Source organism: Stegastes partitus, unplaced genomic scaffold (genome assembly GCF_000690725.1).
Source record: "Stegastes partitus isolate 25-593 unplaced genomic scaffold, Stegastes_partitus-1.0.2 Scaffold10, whole genome shotgun sequence".
Taxonomy (NCBI): domain Eukaryota; kingdom Metazoa; phylum Chordata; class Actinopteri; family Pomacentridae; genus Stegastes; species Stegastes partitus.
Window position 1 is genome coordinate 1236370 of NW_007577741.1, and position 23369 is coordinate 1259738.

The 23369-nt window shown below is 42.8% G+C and overlaps 2 protein-coding genes across 2 annotated transcripts in view; one reads left to right on the forward strand and one right to left on the reverse strand.

Annotated features, from left to right (window-relative positions):
• LOC103360168 (protein FAM107B) overlaps positions 1 to 1882 on the forward strand; it is a 6339-nt gene extending 4457 nt beyond the window's left edge. Inside the window, exons 3-5 of the mRNA XM_008285843.1 lie at positions 465 to 654; positions 735 to 891; positions 1775 to 1882. Coding sequence (XP_008284065.1) covers positions 465 to 654; positions 735 to 891; positions 1775 to 1882 — 455 coding nt within the window. The remainder of the gene's footprint in view (positions 1 to 464; positions 655 to 734; positions 892 to 1774) is intronic.
• A 758-nt stretch (positions 1883 to 2640) lies between these two features.
• Positions 2641 to 20981, reverse strand: camk1a (calcium/calmodulin-dependent protein kinase Ia). Its single transcript, XM_008285848.1, has 12 exons — positions 20900 to 20981; positions 19557 to 19675; positions 10897 to 11028; positions 9900 to 9974; positions 9184 to 9322; positions 8961 to 9087; positions 8599 to 8674; positions 8408 to 8520; positions 8247 to 8325; positions 7664 to 7751; positions 7355 to 7523; positions 2641 to 5304 (listed from the first exon to the last, which is right to left on the reverse strand). The coding sequence occupies exons 2-12, from the start codon at positions 19640 to 19642 to the stop codon at positions 5201 to 5203; spliced, it is 1188 nt and encodes a 395-aa protein (XP_008284070.1). The 5' UTR covers positions 19643 to 19675; positions 20900 to 20981; the 3' UTR covers positions 2641 to 5200.
• Positions 20982 to 23369: the final 2388 nt, after the last annotated feature.

The following is a 23369-nucleotide window of genomic DNA, read 5'->3' on the forward strand; positions in this document are numbered from 1 at the left end:
ATGTTCTTGTAGCTCACTAACGTATTCTAAAGTTCTCAGGTCACATTCTGTACTTGTGTGAGGCTGAAGGGTGTTTGCTGTCAATCTGGGCTCAGAAAGCAGGAAAGTAGGTGTTTCAGTCGTGATGAGCAGATAATTGGCGTAAACCACGACTTCCATTCATCGCTGCATAAAATACTTCACACCATAAAGCCGAATGAGCCACACGAGTAACGACTGTGACAAAGTGAAATATCAGCAGTCTTGACTGAGCTTGAAGCGTCATTTTTGGCAAGAAAAAGTCATTACCTGTCTGTTCAAAGGAGACGTGGATGCCGTCCTTGATCTTCCTCCAGATGATTTCTCTATTACTTCTCGTACTCCGTCGTAATGTACATCAGGTTTTTGTTGTTGATGTGTCACGACTGAATCTCCACAAAGAAGCCATCAGAGACTCCTTGTTAGTTATTTTATTCTCTCTTTAGCCTCCATGACGAAGACACACCAATCTGAGCAGGAGGATCGCTTCCCAGAGCTCCAGGGGTTTGGTCCGTCCCAGCTGCAGAGTGAAGAGGAGGCCAGCCACCTAATCAGACCCCACAAACCTCTCAATCCTTTAACTGCCTCCAAGAGCCACCAGGAGCTCCACAAAGAGCTGCAGATGACCCACAAGAGGTTGGACGGAGGCACATGAACACTCACAGCTGAGTCTGATTATTTCTATACATCATCAGGTCCTTATGTGTTTCTGACAGGAGAGTGACTCAGGAAGGAAAGACTGAACTCCAGAGAGCTCTGGAGAAGAGGAAATGGGAACAAAGGATGAAGGCGAGCAGAGATCAGCAGGAGGCGAAGAAGAACACGTCGCCTCTTCACCAGGAGCTGCTGAGGAGGCATCAGAGGCTAGAAAACGTACGCACGGGAGTATTAATGTTGTTGTTTCTTTTTATCCCCCCACGTTTCTTCACAAATATTCCTGTTATGTCTGCTTAACAAACCGTCACAATGGTTAAAATTAGAAATGAGATGTGTTATTGTGTCTAGAACCTTCAGCGCTGCGTCGTATCAGATAGGTATTATCATATTTACACACAGGAGCGTGACATTGCTTTTGTGATTGTGGGATTATTTACGGCCGTGTGGAACATCGGGTTGTTCTGCAGTCGGCCAGCGGAGGGCGGTGTAGACTGGTTTTGGCTCCTGCAGCAAATCTAGTTGACAGTACACCTGTTTTAATGTCATCTCGGGGTTGATACAACCTCAAGGTACATGAATTTAGGTGTATAGCATGAAGAGAGTTGTGATTTTAGCTGTGTTTTTAAGAGCTACACGTCAGGTGGCTCTTTCAGCTGCATTTAACACTGGAGTAATACTTTATGAGTAAAAAGGGCCTTCAAAAAAAGGGAACAAATCCAAATACTGAATGCAGAAAAAGTAGTGGGTGTTGTTAATGCTGCATTAAAGTATAATTCTATTCGCTCCAAGGTAGTTGCATTTTATATCGTTTTATTTCTACTATTTTTATTATATGAGGCATCCTGAACACTGTAGCTGCCAAATAAATATAAAAAAAACAGGCAATGTTTACTGTATTTTGAATTGTACTGGACAACAAATGTGGCATTGAAAGGAATTACTCAGAAGCACAGAGAAAATGAATTAAAGCACACGAAGCCGGCGCTGCTAAAGTGCAGCACTCAGAGAAATGCTTCTAACCCAACATCAACAAAAAATATCTCGAAAAATGGTTATTTACACACACGAGCTCCAAAATTTCCTTTTTATTTCTCCACAGCTGGAGAGAGAGGAAAAATCCAAGCAAGAGGAACCAGAGTTCCTCCAAGTCAAAGAGAGACTGAGGAGAACCACCACCGTGCCGGACGCAGGAGAGAAACAAGTGTGACGGTTAAGATGGGTGACTGTCCGTCGGACGTCCAGCACAACAGACTGTTGGGAGGAAGCGACTTGTTGAAGGAAGCTTAAGTGTCTCCTGCTAGGAACAGATAACGCTGCTCAGTATTCATAATCGAGGCGACACCTTCCGGTCAAGTGGAGACACGCCGTTAGCTGACAAAAGGAAGAAATATTTCAGTTTTTATTAATGCTACGCTGTGATGAATTAGATGTGCATAGACGGTAACTTAATTAGTTTGAAAATTGAATTAGAGTGGCTGATCTTTATGGTCCGTAATGCATTAGACACAGAGGACAGCTAAAAACAGGTTGTGATATATATATCATTTGTTTTTCTCCAGCAATGAGTGTTACTATTTTGTTATCATGTCTGTTATGTGTTTATTAGTAATATTCTGATCAATCCCACGCTATCATCAGTATACTAAACAATCAGATATATTTGAAGGTATCACAGTATGATGTGATATTAATCTAGGTGAAGAGATGACAGACATCTGCAGGTTGCACTACACTGGACATTGTGCCTTTAGAATAACTGCATGTTGTTCACTCAGTAGGAACAAATAGATCAATAACTACAATATGCAACACATCTTTGTAATGGTGTTCTATGTACACGTTGCATTTTGCAGGTAATTTCAAATCCACACAACTGGCTCAGATTCACCTGCACTCCTTCACAAGCCAGTGTTTTCTTTACATGTTAAAATAAAGCCATGTTGTACAATAACAGCACACACAATGCATAGACAAGGAAGTTTTATTTCATTTCCTGCAATCTTTGTGGGTACAAATCGTATTTTCTTCCGTCTTGTTCAATAACCCATGATGCATTGCATCCATACATTTGTAGCTCAAAACAGCTTTTACAAAAAAGGATATACAATATATACTTATATTTATATATATAATATACATGTGTTTCTTTATGCATTTAGATGTGTTTGTAATGGGTAATATAAGCTTTTTTTTAAAAAACGAAAAAACACAGCCAAGTGGAAACAAATCCCAGGAAAGGTTGAACAGAAGGTCATTACCAAACATATAATAGCCAGGTTATCAAAGTCATCAACGTTGGCTATCTTACAGTTAACATGAAGCCCTTCAAACACAGTTTGCATATTTTCCACAATTACAGTCATGTAAATCCAGAGTGATTGCCTTCTTTTTCTGTACTATGGACTTGTTTGTTTCAGTGTTAAGTGGAGGAAAACTAGGTTTATGTGCAAACAAAACATATTTCAATTCAGCTACGGTGACTTGGTCGATGGTTCGGTGGATGTTTAAAGCTAACAGAACACAACACGTCGTGACACACTTTAATTTAATAATGGCACGTTATGATCGGTATCAGGATTAAGGGAGTTTCAGCTAGTTGTCAGAGGAGAGATGTTTTATCACTATATTAAATCCCTTTCAGAGTCACAGTCGTCCTTCATCTGAGTCGTGCATTTAAAAGATGAATACATATCTGAATCTACAATAAAACCTTCCCATTTCCCCGTATGGCTTTTTACTCAGGAGGACAGGTGTAGAGCTCGCACACTGGCAGACGGGTGATGTTTCCAGCACCGTGACGGGTTTTTTTTTTTTTCTACATATATTTTGCACTGTGGCTGATATGTGTGTGTTGTTTTTTTCTCTACTTGTGTCTGGGTGTCAGCTAGGAGTGAATGAGTCTACAACAGCAAAAAATCAGAATGAGTAAAAAAGAAGAAGTAGGTCGCTCAGGTAGAGACTCGGCCTACGTAGTCGATGCAAATGATAAGTCCACTGTGCTGTGTTGTATTTTGTCAACAACATTACTTCTGGTGTTACTCACTTCACATTATATAGCTCAAAATTACAGTATTACATCATTTTTCAATACAACAGAGTAATAATAATCATGTGAGTTTATACTAATTGATCATCATTCATGTAAACATATTTAACCAGGTCATGCAAACAGTAGACCAAAACTTCTTCCACTAGAGGTGCACAGCACAGAGCAGGCGGAGCGCCCAGACTGAGATCCCTGCGACTCAGCGAGAGCCAGACCCGGAGACTGACAGCTGGCGGCTGTTTAGACACTTGTCAGAAACAGAACGGGAAGGATGAGCGCGACATGGATATGATTGTTTTCTTCCCACACACAGCGAATTCCCAGTAAAAACGGCACCTTCAAAGCAGCTCTCCGAACACGACGGGCGCCGGCGGAGGGGAGGTGAGAATCCTGCCATTTTACACACTTTTTGGGGGATCTCAGTTTGAGCCTCTGATAACAGAACAGCCATAAAAAACAAACAAACAAAAAGAGTCTCCTTTTGATATTCAAACATTTCAATCTTTTTTCCCCCCAACAGAAGCATGCAGACACTTTGGGTCAGAACCACCCTTCGCAAACCCAGTCTGAGCCAGAATATAGAGTCCATAACCCCCAGAATCACTCTCAAGTATCTCCTTTCCAAAAAGGCTTTAAACAAAAGGAGTAAATACTTAGAAAAACACAGAAACACTCAATGATGACAGTGTGAGGATGAAGAGGGCGATCAAACGGAAATGAACGGAGTCAGCGGTGGAGACGGACACACCTTGAGATTAACTATATTCAACTAAACGGCTACTTGGTCGGTGACTGGAAAGAGTCACTTGGATGCGTAAAGAGCATAAAGACATGCAGGAGTAGCTTTCAGCACGAGTATTTTCCCTTTTCTTTTTTGCCCTGTCTGGCCAGATTTTTTGGAGAAAGCTGCCAGTCAAGTAAAGTGAGTGGGCCAGATGGATGTGGGCACGCAGGAATTGTGATTAGAGGTAGATGTGACAGATAATGTGAGAACAAAAAGGATGGAGGAGATTGCCTTTAGGCCACTGCCTCACCTCTGATTAAAGCTCCAGGAGCTTAGATCCTCACATCCAGAACCACTTCTTGTAATGCACACACTGCCAAATGGCCACACTCTGCTATAGCTGCACCGTGTTCCACTGGTGGAGGGGTTACTAGAGGACAATCACACAGTTAGACCCCTTAAAATCAAAAAAGCCAAACTTCCTGTCTATGTGAGGCAGCCTTGCATACCATTCTCCAACAATGTGTGTATCTTTTAGTCATGAAGTGCTTTTTTTTTTGTTGCTGTTGTTGTTGTTTTTTTTCTGGACAAAGACTTACAGTGTGTTTGGAGCACACTGTAACAGTGACCTGCTGGCTGTGGATGTACTCTGGCGGACACTGCCTGATATCTACTCTGCATTCCTGGCCAGACTGGGCGGACGGGCTCTGGGCGCTCCAGGGACACAATGTCACCATGACAACAGGAGGTTGTGCTCAGATGCGACTGGCTGGCCTGCAGCAGTAGGTGCAGCTTCTCAGGCTGTCCCGATCCGTGCTGCCCTCGTTGCTGCCGCGACGGCCGTCCTCGTAGTGCGACACTGGATGTTGGAGCAGAGCAGAGAATGCAATGAAGGTAACGGGACGTTCATGTGTTTTCCACCTGGTGTCTTGCTCTTATAATGGTGGCAGCAAAACCACATGGACAGCAGAAATGACCTGAAATGCTTCTTGCAATCTGAGCAAAGGTAAATATGAAAAGGATCAATCCATTCCTTTATAGAGTAACTTTATAGGGCTCTAACTGCTAGTTTAACCAACAAAGTGCAATATTACATCTACCTCGCTGCTAAACATAACAAATTTTGACTAATTTTGATTTCTACTCTGACGTTTATATTTCCTATCTTTTCCCTTACTACTCTGATATTGCTGTATTTTTACTTATATTTTGCTCTTGTTTTATTGGACTTATTTGGCTTTTTCTTTAAAAAAAACGGGACCTGATTACTAATTTCGTACCACAAACATGTGAATGTGAGCTGGCGTGACAAATAAAGTTCCTTGAATCCTTCTCAGCTGGGGCCTTTCTATGTGGAGCTTGCATGTTCTCCCTGCACCCGTGCTAGTTTTCAAACTTATTCCCAGAATCCAAAGACGTGCACAGAAGGTAATTGGTGGTTGTAGCTGTAGGTGTGTTGACCCTGTGATGTCCAGGTGCCCCCTGCCTCTTGCCCCATCCTCTACAGCTAATGGTTGGATGGATGTAAATTAACATGACCCACCATCACAGATACCTCCCTCCTTTCTCTGGGTACCGTGTGAAGCTTGAAGTAAGTTTGTGCGACACGTTGCCTGAAGCAAATCCCCCCCCTCACCGATTTTGATCCTTACAGGTCGAGAAGTTTCACGACATGTAGAAATGGATCTTCATCAACGAGTTTTCGATGTGAAGCGACGCCGCTGAGCCGCGGTACCTTTACACAGTGGAGCTAATCTGGCTGGCGACTGAGAACGCTGCTGTCAGCTCAGCTGTGATTCACAGTGTGTTACTTTCTTGTTAAAAGCTGCAGAAAAAAATAAAATCACAATATTTTGACTGTGTTGTAAATTATAGGCTGCCGAGCTATTGACTTTATTTACAGTTGGTGTACGGGCTAGTTTAGTGGTGACATGAACAAAACAGCCCGAAGAAACTGAACCTAATACGGAAGTGAAAACCGTCTGAATGTGCGCCGAGCGTCGGGCCTCCTGACTGACATCTAGAGTGCATGCCAGCAGTTCTGCAGCTGCTTAGCTCAGGACAAAGCTTTGATGAAAACCTTTCAGCGAAACGGAGCCAAAATGATTTGTGGTGTTCATTTATTCAAGCAGGTTTCATGTTTTAATGATGTTTTCCTCCCATTAGAAGTTTATTTAGTGGAGCGTCCACTGTATGGTGGGGTTATAGCATCTACCTATCACACATCCAGCTCATTTTTATTTTTTTAAGTTATTTTTTTGGCCTTTGTGCCTTTATTGGATAGATTTAGTCAGAGAGAGACAGGAAAGTAGGGGAGAAGAACATGTGGGAAAGGGTCATGAGCGGGAATCGAACTCATGACCTCCACATTGGGACTGTAGCGCTGCACATGGGACGCCAGCTCTACCAGGTGAGCTATAGCGGCACATCCAGCTCATTTTTATCCTAACACAACTCCTCCATTATATGGTTGGATGTGAAGGAACGTCCGTATTTGCAAATTATGAGGGTTCACCTCTCCGGACAGCACAAGGTGGTCTCATGACGAAGCTGTAAGAGGGATAAAACACTGTATATATGCACTGGAGCACTATGTTAGTTACATTTGGGTGGATTTATTATAAATATTTATCCATATATTGACATATTTGGTTGGTTTACAGGACGTTCTGTGTTGTTAAGCACTAATTTGAATTTGTTGGAGCTTTTAGACGAATCCAAGGTTTCCGATTATAATGACAACACGGCTGTTGAACGCTGAGTTGAAAAACGTCAAATGCAGTAACCCTGGTTTGTTATGAAAAAGGCACATGTGCATCCCCTTTCACACGTCCACCCATCTAACACTACCTTCCATCGTCAGACCTCGACTCTCATACAGTCACAACACTCCTTCACTGCTAACTTACAGCTCTCCTCCTCCCCGTTGCCCAAATCGTCGTCCTCCTCCTCCTCCTCCTCCGGGAGCAGATGTCCGTGGCAGGGACTGGTGGGAGTAATCTGACTGGGTCCCTCGAGACTGGTGCCCAGCTGCAGCTTCCTCATGTGGCGCACCACCGCTGTGGCATTAAACGCTTGCTGTATGGAGGGAAGGAAGAAAAACTACAGTAAGAGCCTCCTATGTTTGACAGCTAGTGAGAGAGAGAACACAGAGAATCCTGCCAATCCTAATTCTGCTTTTTCAGCAGGTTGCTCCGTGATTCAGCCGAGCCACTGACCTTCCATTTACTTTTGGCGAAGTTCTTCTTGATTTGTGCGCTGACGGATTCGTGGATGTTCTTGTCCAGAGCCGTGTCGCCGCATATCCTGCAAGTCGCCGAGGATGAAACAGTTTACAGGCACTTATCGGGGACTGCTGTTGTGTAATTGATTGGCTCCATTATTAGCCAAACATTAGCTGGAGAACGAATTAGTCAGCCTGCGGAACATTAATCTGCGAGTGTTTTAATTATCCCTAAAGTGTTTCTGTCATTTGTCGAGAAAAAAGCCAAACATTAGTTTCTCAGATGTGTTTATGTTGTCTTTGATGAATCTTGGAGTTTTGCATCGCTGGAAACCAACAACGTTTCCTTGGGTTTAGTAATCAATAATTAGACAAATGCTTGCAGCACACATGACAGTTATGTTTTTAATTGATTGTTTTGTGTATAAATTGCAAAAAAAAAAGGGGCCAGTTTACTTTAATGATCCCAAACCCCAAGTTGGCTTCTTGACATTATTTAGCTTTGTTCAGCCAACCGGCCTCGAAACCATTTATGAAGTGAAGTGAATGTTTGGCTGTCTTGCTGGAGTATTTCCTACCATGGATGCTGCAGGGCCAGCTCACACGTGTACCTCTTCAAGGGGTCTTTTTCCATCAGGTGACAGATGAAGTCTTTGGCTGCCAACATAATTTAAGCTCGTGTTACAATAATCCACTTCTTCTTTGCTATTTATCACCCCTGCATCTGTAGATGTTTCACCTGAATCGGAGATGTCGTCCCAGTACGGAGAGTCAAACTCATATTCCGCTTTCAGAATCTGCTCAAACAACTTGGCGTCGTTCTCGTCGTAGAACGGAGGATATCCACATAACCTGCGGGAGCCAGATGGGAACACGTTCAGCGCCAGAAAACCATCACGTTTCATACTCTTCAGAGATGAATGAACTTACAGAATATAAGAAATGACTCCTATGGACCAACAATCCACCGCTTTGCTGTACGGCTTCTGAGCGAGCACCTCGGGAGCTGCACCCGTCGGTGAAGTGGGAAAAAAACAACAGCGGTGAGGGCAAACTCGAGTAATCTTGACCTTTTAGTAATACCATGTGAGCTGGCAGGTCACGTTAAACAGGTAGAGAGCTCTTGTGGAACACTTGCAATTGACTCAGTAGTGGATGAAAGAGCCTCTCACAACGCGGTGCATAAAGAGGGGATATCAGCTGAAACAGTGAGCGCTGAGCTCACATGAAAGAGAAGGTGGTGGAGGGGAGGAGGAGGAGAATCGGGCTGACCGGAGAAACAAATGCCTCACCCACATATCCGGGAGTACCGCAGGCTGTGGACATGACGCTGCCCGCGCCCTCGATCTTCGACAGGCCGAAGTCACTGATCATGATCTTGGAGTCTTCGTCCATGCTGTAATAGAGCAAATTCTCCGGCTGCAAAAGACAAAGAGGAGAATCAGAGAGGAGGGTTTGGAAATGGGAAAAACTGCCAGCCAGATAGAGCCGTTTTATCTCTGTCTTCTCAGATACCTTCAAGTCTCGGTGGACGATGCCCATGTCGTGGAGATATTTGACTGCATCCAGGATCTGGTGGATGAGCTGGCTGGCGTCTCTCTCCGTGTAGAAACCTTTCTCCACGATTCTGTCGAACAGCTCGCCTCCAGACACCCTGACGGTTCAGAATCATTGACTCAACATTCCTCTACCTTTACTGTCAATTTACTGTTGAACTGAACTGCGACAAAGGATTTATTTAATTGAAGCAATAATCAGTCACGTTTAATGAAAAGCTTTGTGGTGGGAAAGTCTGCACAAACCTGCAGCAATATTTTTGAAGATAAAATTACTCAAATCCACAAATGAATTTTTAGAATCTAGATTAAGAAGCTACCAATTGCATGAATCTTAGTAAATTGTGCTAAATTATGCAGGACAGCTTAATCACTTGGAGGTTTGACATGAAGCTGCTTGAAGGAAAATGTGGGAAAAGTGAAAATGAATTGATCCTTACAAGTTCTCAGGTCCCACGTGAGCTTATATCTGTGTCAGATCAACATCCCAAATCTCCAAAATCATAAAAAACTATCCACAAAGACAAGCAGCAAATTCTAGCATGACTCAAAATGTGTGTCAATTAACAGAATCAAACGCTTCGGTTCTATTTCACAGCACAAACGTGTGAGAAACGCACACCTTCTATTATATAATTGGCCCTTGTGTAACACCAAAGAGGAGGGAGGACTCACAGTTGCATGACAAGATATAGGTGGGATGTGCTTTCAAAGATGTCCTCCAGCGAAACAATGTTGGGATGCTTGATTCTGTAAAAAAAAAAAAAAAAAAATGCATTTTGAAATGAAGAACATCCCTCTAATGCTTCCTGTTAATTGGTCACCAGATGGCATTCTTGCTGCGTAATTTCGAGAGGTTCTGTTCTGTGTTTTCAGTGGGAAGCACAGCAGTAAACTGAGCTTAAACCTATGTTTTACCATGAAAACACATAACGACAGAACCTCCCTTTGGATGGACTCCCCTCCTGTTGTGAGTAACATGTGTCTGCAGCTGGAGAAAAACCACCAAAGAACAGCTTGCGGGGTTCGACAGTACGACTACAACAAATGCTAGCCTCGCTCACCCAAAATTTTTTTTTTTTACTTGGATCGTTTATTGTTATGAAGCAGCCGGCAGACGGTCGAGCATCTCTCTTGGCTCACGAGTCAAGTTGAGAGCATATGAACCATCACTAACACAACAGCAGCTGAGAGGAGCTAATGAGACTTTCAGCAGAGAATCCCTCTTTCGTTCCTCTCGTTATCTTTTTTTTTTTTTTTTTACTTCCTTGATGCCTCTCGTGGTTCTCTTATTTATTTAATTGCGACTTTAAATATTTAGCCAAACTCCTCCCATTCTTCCCATCTCTCCTGCCCTACCTCCCCCCCTCTCTCTCTCTCCACACTTCTCCACCCTCTACGTCTCTTTCTCTTTCTTCAGTACACTGCTGCGGGGAACTCCACACCATCTCCGCCTCTGTGTGCTGTTGCCCTGGCAACAGGGACACTAAAAATAGGTCTATCTTCTTTACTCCTGACATTTCCGGTGCACAATCCTACTGTTTCTACTGACACCATGCATTTAGTCGCCCATTCACTTGACCCCATGCATGTATATTCTGCATGCATTGTTGGAAGAGGGAGTCCTCCTGCCAGACACGAAGCAGCTAACGGCCAACTTCTGGGACCTCACCTGTGTAGTACTGCGATCTCATTTTCGATGTTGTTCTCTTTGCCTTCCAAGGCTTTCTTGGGGATGCACTTGATGGCCACCAGCCGCTGAGTCCTCTTCTCCTCCGCTAGAACCACCTCGGAGAACGCACCCCTGAAACAAAACAAGGCAGTAGATGAGGAACGTGTGGGGGTGTGATGTGAAATGGACCGAGATCAGCAGTCATTCCTCTTAACCCACAGCCCACGATGGCTCCAAAGTGCAACAAAAAAAAGGAGTTAATTAACTGCATTCTTCAGCTTTTCTGCTCAGATTTTTTTTCTGAATTCCACTCCAGTGCAAAGGTGTGCTCCTGGTCCACATTAATTACGTCCAGTCCGTTCATTTGATATTTTCATTATCTTCTAAAAAGCTGCTTCTCAGCAACGACCCCACATCCCCTCATGCTCTGCACGCAACCATCTCGGTGTGTGTTTTGCGTGGCACAGGTGCATGCGTGTGTGTGTGAGTGGTGTTTAGATGAATAATTCAAAACGGTGACATTACCAAGAGGGTTTTTGGAGGGCTGAGAAAACGCTCGGGAGGTGAAGCAACAGTCACCGAGACGTTTATAGGAATGGAAGTTGCTTTAAAAAAAAAAAAAAAAAAGACGACTATTTTTAATCCATTCAATAATAGATAGAGTAAATGTAGTGTAGCTGTATCCGAGGGAGACTAGACTGCATTATAGATTATGGTCTGGTGATGATGAGAGGGAGAATAGTGTGTATTTACACAGTCTCCCCACAGGCGCGTGGGAGGCAGCTCGGGAGGAGGCCTGAATGCACCAACATTGTTAGCAGCCACGGGGATCCTCTCCGTGTGTGTGTGAAACAACACTGTCACTCACAACACAACTCAAGTTTGAGAAAACACCCGAATGTGAGCGTCTTCACGGGAGTCAACTTCTCCTCGCTCCAGATGTAAGGATGCGGGCTTCGCAGTGTGGTTACCAACGGCAACCATACGGAGGCAAACATCTCTCACTTCGCTTTAAATGTTTATTACCAGTTAATTACAGAGCCGAGGAGTTATTGTGCCCGTCTCTCGGCGCACCTCCTCTCCTCTTCCCTCCTCATCATCTTTCCATAATAAATGCTCAGTGTGAATCGGTGGTAATCCCCGCCACGGCTTTGCACCGTGGCCATCTTGTGCTCAACGAACCAGTGCAGTAGAAACGTTGGCGTGGCGAAGCTGAGAGGAGAGCTCGCACACGTCTCCGGTTTCACTTCTAAAATAATCTCTGGAGCGAAATCGCATAAAGCTCCAATTGTCATCGATTCATAAAAGCATTCTGATGTGTTTAAGTCTGCGGCATTCAGAGTTGAACGGGAGGGGCCGAGGTGCTAAATATCTGTCAGTTAAAAGTGTTTCGTCTCATTGGGTGTCAGCGGGATGAGACAGATGGACGGGAAGCACCACTGATGTGTGATTTTATTGCTGAAAGGTTAGCAATGTTTCCTCCCTGTAAATAACATATCTGTCTGAAATGCTCCTATTTGTGGAGAAGGCTTTACTTAGTAGAAAAGATCAGATTCACCTGTAATAGCAGCAGATTATTGTTTTAAAGCTAAGCTATCCACATCAGTCTGTCTCAAATATCTCAGCAACTATTGCCATCACCTTTGGTACCGACACTTCTGTTTTCCAGATGATGAGGCCTTTGCAACACGTGGACCTTCTAGGCTTTTGTAAAGTTTCAGTTGTTGGATGAACTGAAGCAAAGGTTGGTACAAAAAATTAATTTCTTAAATACTTTGCAAACTTTTTTTGTAAAATACCACAATCAAGGCAACCAAAAATAAAAAATAAACGTGCAAAAATAGTCATATCAGCCTTTGTTTTTAGAGAAAAATAAAAGCAAATGTCAGCCTGGCAGCTCTCTAAGCCGGTGAACATGGTAAACATTATATAACAGCATGTGAGCATGTTGGCATGCTGATGTTAGCATTTAGCTCCAAGCTCCGCTGTGTCTAAGTAAAACCTCCTATTACTGCCTCCAGCATGGATGAAGACTTCTGTTGAAATACAATAAGAGAAAGGGAAGAAAAATGATGGTGCTAGTACCAAATGTTTTCCTCAATCGTTAGCGTGAAAGATGTCATTTAGATTCTATTACAGTACATATCAGATTGACCAAACATGCCTGGACATCAACACAATGTTAGTTATATTAGTCATTCTGAGCCCAACTGAACAAAACTGCATCATTTCACTAAATATCTGAGTGACGGAGTGAGCGAGAGCAAATGAGAGAGCTCGAAAAAGGACGTTCATGGATGTATGTACACACACACACACACACACTTTTCTACTGTTGCCATGAGACACACTGTAATTAACCATCCAGTTGCTCATTTCTCCTTGGAGACATTGTAGGGGTGGGCTCTCCACGGGTTTTGGAGAGGAGCACAGAGGAAGAGAGGAAGCTACTGTAGCTGTTGCTGTGAACTAATGAGATTTTGTGAAGAGCTAATGTGTACATCTTAACGCTGGACAGGAGAGAAAATAAAAAAAGAAAGGTGTGTGTTGTTGTCTGGTTCTTCTCTATTCTACTGACAGCAGATAAAAAAAAATAAAAATCTGTTTAATGCCAGTTAAATAATGCTGGCACCTCACACTGACTCGCTGTTAGGAAATTTTAATAAATAAGTTTCACATGAGTCACTGGTCTCAAGACTCATGGCTGATGCATCTGTCGGCTCGGCTGTTTTTCTGGACATGAATAAGACGGTCGCAGCACATTTTTGATCTTTGGGCATTTGGACATTTTTGCAGACGAACGAAACTTTCAGAAGATAGATAGATAGATAGATAGATAGATAGATAGATAGATAGATAGATAGATAGATAGATAGATAGATGTGCTTTCTCTTTGACAGTCATGCATCTGCACCGGAGTGATGACGCTTGCCCCGAAGCCATCAGCACAGCAGGAACACATGCACACAGCGTGGGTCTCTCTGACACACACACACACCCAACTTGGTGAAGACATGCACCGTAATCCCAGCTGTCTATATGGGCAAATATTGATTCACACGTTCTCATATCGCTAACAGTGTCTCGCGCTGTTTTCACAATGATCAGTGTGCCACCGCCGAACGTCCTCGAGGCTTCGCTGATTAGGATTTCGTGCGCGACGGGTTCTTGCTTAACCACAAACGTCCCTGCTTGGCTACCACTCGGACCTGTTGCAGAGAGCCGCAAGCATCCATCAGTCTATCGATCTCACCTGATACAAGCACTCCCTACAAGCCCAACACGCTTCCAAGTCCCAAAAAAAGCTTTCCTATTTTAGGCTAATCCATTTTGTGTGTGTGTGTGTGAGACAGAGAGAGTGGATCCGTGCAGGACAAACAGTGTAATTCCATTCAAAACAATCTCCAGATCCATTTCTGTGTTGCAAAAATAACCTTATACATGTACATCGGGGACGCTCGGGGCTGCACGATTCACTGACAAATGTACAACTGTGTGTCCTCCATCTACTAAAGTCATGTGTAGGTCAAACCTCTTAACTCCTCTGCTCTTCTCTACAAACAAGCCAACCGGCACGAGTGCTTTCCAACAGCGTTCAGCGCTGCGTAATAGTCACGATGTTTGTGCTGCGAATCATTATCCACCTGATCTGTGCTGAGTAGTTCAGAAACACTGACTTATACTCTACATCTTTTGTAAGGTAATGTGAAATTAATGTTCATGTGCTTGCTCTGATCTCATTTCAAGTCCAACATCTATCATCCTGTGTGGCTTTGACTTCTCACTTCGGTCCATCCTGATGTTGAATCTCCATTAAACAACATAATATTGTGTCAAACAGCATTGGCTCTCTCACTCGTTCATGATTAACCAAAAAAAGAATCCAGCATCAGGATTAAACTCGAAAACTATTCTGCCGTTTACTGCTGTATTGTGCTCTAAAATGTATTCCTTAACTGGCCTCCGTGCACTTACTTCCTGTCAAGCCGCCAGCTCATGAAGATATCTCTGTCTGCAGGTCATGCACAAGATCGCTGCTCACAACGTCAAGTCAAGCAGCAACATCCTAATTCATACATGAACACATTAAACCCTTTAATTTCACTGGACGTTTAATCAAACTGTAAAAGGAAGACATCCGTGAAAGATGGAGATGTTAGAGAACTAGCTGCCACTAATTATGCCGATGGCAGCCCAGAACAACTGCAGCGATGGCTGAGCGGCCTCGAAAACAGAAAACCCGAGTGAGCGAGAATCTGTGCTGCACCTTTATTTGAGGCCAAAACAACAGAGATGTGACTCCACAACAAGTCCGGAGACTCTGCATTAGTCACTTGTTGTTTGGGCAACGCGTGACCATGACCTCAAAATTATAATCTGGCAAAAGGTCGGTCCACTAAGCTCCTGAATGCAAATATAACAAACAAAAACATCACAATGCATTAAAAGCATTCAGGACATTCTGCTAAATATCACTTCCCCTTTTGCATTGTGTCCTAAAGTGTTGTAAAGCTGGAATTATTTGACTAAAGCTTCTTTTTAGGGGTGACAGTTATAGTTAGATAAGAAAACTAACAAATAAGAAGCTACGGCCAGGAGGTACAAGTGAACAGAGAAAACAAAATGTCTCACAGTCGGTTGTCTGGCGCCTTACAGAGACGATAAAAACTATTGCTTCAGTCATCTGGTGACCCTTCAGCTGTTGTACGGGTTCAACAGGACTTAAGCTATGTTAGTTATGAGCTGGATTTTGCTGCTTTGGATGAGAACTAGACCGATACATCAGCTGGACGTGTCGGCCAGTCAGAGATGCTATGTTGGCGTATATTATTTACAGAACATGATGCAGAAAAAGATGCTTGGAGTAACTTAGAAACGGTGCAATCACAGAGTTTGAGTTGCTCTGATGAGTGTGTTGCAACACTCTCAGCACTGTCTGCAGCACATGTAGCAGAGAACATAGCTGAATAGACAGTAAAGTGGTGACTTCATGGTAAGTTGTAAAGTACAGTTGTGACTCGATAATCCGACGCTAAATGTAAAACCTTCTTCTGTGTCAGATAGCAAGGCTGTCGGATTGTCAAGACGGAGGCCGAGATACAAGGAGGGCTTGATGCTGGAAGGATCATTTGTTGTTAATATTCATTGTTCATAGTTGTTATAATAACTAGTGTGTTGTTAGAACACTACGCATCGCTGGATTTCACGTCTAACTGACCGGTGCGATTGTGCACGTTCCTGCCACTTCCACCCCGGGGCAGCGCTCCGATGGGGTGGAAGTGGTCGGAACGCTCAGGCAGTACTTGGCTGCTGATGCTAGTTTAGTTAGCGGTCACACTTCTGTTTCCACCATCAGCGGCGGCGGGGGAGTGGCAGAAACGCTCCACCGTTACCATCCATGTTTACTTCCGTAAACACTGAGCACGCTCGCTGCGTGTGACGTCGTCGTGTCCTCTTCTGCACATGCAGGACACTTTTGGGTCGTAAGAAGTTCACACAGCAGATCACATACAAGTTGTATTTAACTGGAAATGTGAAGTAACTCACAAACAAATCAGATTTCACAGAACACCTGCAGTGTGAACGTAGCCAATCTGTGGGATTGTTCAGTCAGATAATACGCCGTTATCCTGATTTGTGACATAAAATGTCATGTTGGAGTCAGAATCCAAGGCTGTCGGTATGTTAAGGCTGTTTTTAATGGGTTCTGTTCGTTTTTCCTTAAAACCTGTCAAATAGCAGGTTTAGGATTGTTAAGGGTCAGATTATTGAGTCGTGACTGTATATTGCTCATAAATCAATGTCAGATTTTTTATTTTTTACTCTCTATAATTCTGTATCGGCACCAGAACTCCAGTATCGATCTAGTTTCACTTTGGACAGAACTAGGTTAGCCGGTTCCCCCGAGCCGCCCGTCTGTCACTTCTCCTGTACAACTATGGACTCCTATTAATCTGACTCTCAACTAGAAAATAAAAACAGCACACTTTCAAAGGCACAGTGTGTTAAAATGAAGCATAACTATTCACTTCTTCCCTTCACCCGTTACGCATTCACAATCCGTAACACCATCACAGCTCTGTGCAGCGTTACATCAGACCTCACGTCTTTCATCTCGGATAAATCAGATTGTTAAAGAACAAAACTGTTAATCACAAATAATAATAATAACAACAACAATCACCGACATAATGACTTTTTGTTCCATCTGCTAACCCGACCACGAGGACGGTGTGTCCTCAAGTGGACTCCAAGCAGAGGTAGAACTGTGAGGATTAGCCGGATCTGAATATAATATTTCAACATAAATCAATTAACTTCACACGCTGAATTCCTGGATAAAGCTCCTCTGTAATCTTTTCTCTGAGCATAAGGAGCTTTCCGTCAACACATTAATTCTGCCCTCTGCCAGGTCCGGCTCCAGTGACAGGAGGGAAAGAATATTACTACGGCTTTTTTTTTTTCTACTTTCCTGAAACACACTATTCTGGCGAGTCACTCACTCCCTCAGCCCTTTGTTATATAACTTTTAATATCATACTTTAAATTACAATCGCTGCTTTAAGTTCCCGTCAAGTCCTGGTGGAATCCTAGCGTGAGTAGTCGTGAGCTCTCCAATACCACGTTGCCTACGGCGTTGCACGGCTCCGCTCGCTGTCCTCTCGCAGGATTGGAGGCCTCATCTATCCGCCCACTGCTATTTCACTTTTCTGGACGCGGACCAGAGCTGTGCAGTCATTAATATCTGATTCTGTGCTGCCTCTCTGGGGAAGCAGGTGTGATTCCAAGAAGAAAGAAAACAACCACACTACATATGGCACACTCGTGTCATCACAGGTGGACGAGTGCTGGGTCACTTGTACCCAGTTTGGGGGTGGAGAGGTGCCCCCTGACCATCTGGGCCCAATCCTGTCCCCCTGGAGAGTGCAGTCACAGGTCTGCGTGAGTCCAGCCCTCATCGTTAGCGGCTGCCAGACAACCTTTACCCCGCTGGTTGAAGATTCATTTTGCAGTTTATTTGCGACTAAATCACGACCGAAAATTCCCGACGATGCAGCAATAACAAAAATGTAATCGGGGTCGACGCAGGGGCAGCAGGAAATCTAACTCTCCAACAGATTTTACATGGGCGGATCGTACTCGAGTTTTAACAGTTTTTCAGGCAAATCGCAGCCAGTATTTGCTGCCAAACTTTTTTTTTTCTTCTCTTATTTACCCAAGCTGGGAGCTCGCACAGCTGTCTTTTACCGTATAGCTGCTATGTGATTCATCACGTGGTCAAATAAAGGTGGAGCCGCTTCCCACGGGCACGTGTGAAGAGGATAAAGAGAGAGAGAGGTCGCATTCAGGGTGATCTGAGTGGTTCGCACTGCTGGGCGATTAAAAAAAAAAAAAGGATTGAATTCAGTCATATAGTTTGAAGGAAAGTGTCAGTATTTACATTTTACTATCGTACACTTATTTACTTGTATTTTTACTTATATTTTGCTCTTGTCTTACCATTGTACTTATTTATTTTTTTAAAAAAAGGGACCTGAGTACCAATTTTGCACCACAAACATGTAAAAGTGAGCTGGCATGACAATAAAAGTTCCTTGAATCCTTGAATCCTTGAATGTGTTCTGGATAGAGATGACAACAAACAAGCTGTACCAACAAAGATTCAGCATTTAGATCAGTATTCGGTCCTCACGCTGTAGATAGAAACACAGGTGAAGCGGCCTGAGTAGATCTCCTCTCCATTTTGTTTTATTTTGAAAGAATAGCTCTTCTTCACAAACACTGATGTGATGTCCAAGAAAGGAGGAATAATTTTACTAGTTGCCACATGCAAACATCCACATTTCCAGCAGCAACATCCCGGCATTCAAGCTCTGGGTCGACAGCAGATAGGACTCTACTGAAGTTTAGTTTCATTTCATGCTTTTATTTTCACACGTGCTACTGGCTGACATTGGCTCCCACCATCAAACTTAACCAAAACTTAGCTGGAGAGTTGATTTGATGGGAGTGAGTGTGTGAGTCCAGCAAACAGTTGAGTCAGCACCGACAGTGGGCAAGAACATGACGAGTCTGAGTCAAATTCTGCAGCCCTGACAGCCTGGATCGATGCATGAAAGGGCCCTCTGTTTCTGTTTCTGTTTTTTTTTTTGTCAGCTCCTTGTGAGTTGTGGATGTACTTTGTTACCTGAAAATACTCATCAATCTCAGCACGCACACTGCAGATGTTAGCTTGGCTGTGTTGTCTCCAGAAACCCGACAGTAGTGGCCATTTTATTATAACACACTGTACCAAATGCAGAAATGGCAAAATCTCCAAAAGTAAATTACAAAAAAAAAAACACATATATATAGAGAAGACACCGCTCACGAAATTAAAGGCTGTTAAATAATTAGAAATCTGCTGTCCTCGAACTGAGAAGCTCCTTGTTGGAAGCCTGTTGGTGCTGATTTTGGTGGTGAAGGTTGGTTTAGATTCCTTTCTAACTTTAAGCTGAGTCTCCAGGAGAAGCATCAAGCCACTAAAACTACATTTTAAATGTTCGAGAGCGTTGCACCTTTTCTGAAAGACGTCCCCAAAACTGTGGCATTCAACGGGCTGCCCAGTAGGTCAACCGGGCTTCCTCCGACAACACAACCAAACCATCGGCGCTACTCACGTTCCCAACACCTCTTTGAAGTCATAATGTTCTTTGATGTCCGATGTCTTCTTTTTCCATCCGTTTCCGTCCTCTCCAAGAGGCATCCTACAACGCTGATCGGATTCACCACACTACAGCTGCAGGCGGGGGAAAAACAGGACAACGTGTGCACAATTAAGTTTCCACCAACCACATGTGTCACCCAACACATAAATCTGCAATCAAAGGGAACAAGCTGGATTTAACCGACCATGCATTTGTCTTCAGATAAAGAAAGTTTCCAACCACTTCCTGTATTCCAAACATCATTCCAACACATGGCTGGGATATAATAGGTAGAAATAAACATTTTATTACGTGCTACGCTACAATCAGTGCACTCTGATCTGCACAATTAGCAGCATTTAAACTTCAAAAAGTGTTCTGCCTCTGCATTGACTTCATACAGCACAGCTTGGCCGCTGGTTTTCCTCATTAACTATTGTTGCTGCATGACAAGAACACTGGCATGTTTCTATTCCATGACCACAAATGAAAGTAAAAGAAACCCCTGTGATACTGCAGGCCTTTTATTTTCTGTCCCATTTTTTTCATCTAAGAGAATAAATTAGAGCTAAACCGCTTGGAGCTGGGCGCAGAGTAGAGAAAGAGAAACAAACATCAATAGGAAATAGATCAGGACAGAAATAAACTTGCACACTAACAAGAAGACTTCTAAGCTGCTTCTCCCCCCCCCAAAAAATGCCACAGAGCACAAGAACTACAGGCCCAACAATAAATAGCAACCAATAAGAGCTTTAAAGTAGGGCAAACAGTGCAGCAGCAGCAGCAAGAAGAAAAGCCACCATATACCGACGCAAAAACAAACGCATGGTCAGTGGAGGCAGATACCAGCTGGGGGACCTGTGCTATATTTAACAGCTGAAGCCTCCAACAATTAGGCTGCCTCAGAGAGAGGAAAAACCCTGCAAATATCACAAAGTGCAAACTGTATTCCTGCGTTAAGGCTGCAGGGCGTGAATGACAAGCAAGCAAGCAAGGAAGCAGGGAGTTTGAATGGAGATTAAAAAAGAAAAAAAAAAAGCTTTTGCAATATGTCAGTGAAAATGCTTTCCATGGTGGTGTTCATGCAAGTGCAGGAGAAGGGGGGAGAAAAAAAAAAAGGCGGTGTGGGTGTGCGAGCCACACTGCAGCGCTCAAGGGTACGGCAGTCAAACGGAGGCAGGCGGCAGCATCTCCGGGTCGGAGCGGGAGGCTGCGACACGGAGGCGCACCGAGGGCAGCCGGTCCGACTGGCCGAAAGACGAGTACGCGGCGGATGGTGCGTGTCGGTGGGTCGTGTGAGTGAAGGAGAAACGTACCTAAATGGCGATCTGTAGCTGTGATGCGCTCTCCTTTCCTCTGGGAGCGATGTGGTTGCTGTGCTCTTGTGCGCAGCGCTGGGTCCGCTCAGACTTCTCCTGACGTCAAGAAACCAGACGTCTGTGGACGTAGTGCACCAGAAAAAAAAAAAAAAAAAAATCACTCACTGTTCTCTTAACAACGTGATCTGCGATTCACCTTATGATAGTCCGGCTGTTGCATGTGAAGGAGCTTCTTTCTTTATTTTATTTTTTCCTTTTTTTGGGACATCTGCTTGTTGTTTCCCTCAAACAGCTCCTTGCAGTGTGCAGAGGGCAGATAGCAGCATGTGCAGGTTATGCAGACAAGATTTTAAGGCTTTTTCTTTTTTTTTTTCCTCTACCCCCTCTTCCAAAAACAGGAATCACTGTGAATAATTTATCACAAAAGCAGCCCGAACAGCCTGCACACTCTCAAAGTCTGTTCAGACTGAAAACATGCCCCAGAATGAAAGAGGATTAGTGTTTTTAACGCAGACAGAATGTAAACTTTCAGGGAATTAAAGCTCTCTTTCCCCTCACTAATCTTAAGGCAACGCCCTGCTTTCTTTCTCTCACTGCTCCAAATACTCCCAGACTGGAGGGGGCCTTGCTGCTGGAGCCCACCTGGACCCTGCTGCTGCTGCCAGGGGCCCTGGGGTGGGACGGACAGGGTGGGGCCTGGATGTAGATAGACAGCAGTATGAAACAGAGCAAAGACTAAAAATGCCAGAAATTAAGGCCTATCCATCATCAGTGGCTTAACAATCAGCTCAAATGTATGTGTCAGTGTTGAAAGGTGTCCCTGTTGTTAACAGTTTACTGTTATTCACAGACTTTTCTAGTTTTGTTGAATCATAACTACTTAAAAGTAAAATCACAGAAAAATATGTTAATTTGCATGTTACCTTTAAAAGAAATAGGTCAAAATGGCAAATAGCATCCACATGAAAAATCTGTATTCTACGACTGAATGTGAAATTGCATATATATATTGAGATATTGCTCTAAATCAGCAAAGTATTGTTTTAAAGATATTGAAAAATTAATGATAGCAAAAATAGCTAATATTTTTTAAACTGTTATTTACAGATTTTTTTGGTTTTGTTAAATCTTAATTGCTTAAAAGTAAAGTCACAGAAAAATAGATTAATTTGCATATTAACTGTTTTTTTTTTTTTTTTTTTTTTTTTTAAATAGGCCAAAACTGCGAAATACATCCACATTCATAAACTGTGTTCTACAATGACTGAATATGAAACTGCACCTCTTTTTTTTTTACGGTAAATTAGCAAAATTATTCTTATTTTAGAGATTTTAGAAAATTAATAATGGTAAAAATGGTATTTTTAAACTGTTATTACAGATTTTCCTAGTTTTGTTGAATCATAGCTACTTAAAAGTAAAATCACAGAAAAATATATCAATTACCTGTTGTTGTTTTTGAAGTGAAATTGCGTGAATTTTTTTAATACTGTAAATCAGCAAAAATCTTATTATTTTACAGATATTGAAAAATAATGATAGCAAAAATAGTTTGTATTTTTAAACAGTTATTTAACAGATTTTCTTTGTTAAATTACAGATAATATCTGGTAATGTCACTGCAAAAAAGTTTTAATTTATGTTAATCATGAAGACAAATGGGCCAAAGCTGTGCATAATGTCCATATTTTTTTAAAAGAAAAAAAGAAGAAAAAAAAAGAAGAAAAATTCACATGTCACACATTTCACAATGTGTCACTGTAAATGATGTTGTTTTACTGTTTTTTAATCCACTGAAAATATTACATGAACCTGTACCAAGGAGGAAATATTGACAGAGAATCTTATTGTATTTTACCGACACATAAACTATCTATCAAACATAAACTACTACATTAAGGGTGTAAAAATGACCACAGAAGAAATACTACTAATAATTTAATAGTTCAATAATTTAAAGGTTTGTACCTGTTTTTTTTTGTTTTTGTTTGTTTGTTTGTTTGTTTGTTTTTGGGGGGGGGGTGTTGTTTTTTGTAACGTTACAGATAATACAGAGTAAAACCTCAATGGATGTACTTGCTGACTGTAAGAGCAAACAAAAATTAAATCAACCAACCAACAAACAAACAAAAACAGGACAAAACTTTACTTAAAGTCCACAATAAACTCTGTATTTTACCAGATGCTTACCTTGGAGGGCATCTGTTCCTGGTTTACCTTACAGGTCCACATCAGAGATCTCCAACTCCGGTCCTCGTGAGCGACTGTCCTGCAGGTTGTAGACATTTCCGCACTGCAACACACCTGACTCACATGAATAGATCGCCAACAGCTTCTTGTCAAGTTCTACACAAGTCTGTTAATGATCCAAGTGTGCTACAGTACGGAAACGTCTACAACCTGCAGGACAGCAGCTCACGAGGACCGGAGCTGGAGATCTCTGGTCTACGTCATGCCTTTAACATGA

Bases quoted from the DNA above. Each gene is read 5' to 3' on its own strand.
- camk1a (XM_008285848.1), bottom strand. From the start codon at position 19,642: ATGCCTCTTGGAGAGGACGGAAACGGATGGAAAAAGAAGACATCGGAC. The intron at 8,521-8,598 runs GTAAGTTCATTC...TGGCTCCCGCAG, and splicing joins GGAGTCATTTCTTATATTCT to GTTATGTGGATATCCTCCGT. The intron at 7,524-7,663 runs GTCAGTGGCTCG...CCCTCCATACAG, and splicing joins TCGCCAAAAGTAAATGGAAG to CAAGCGTTTAATGCCACAGC.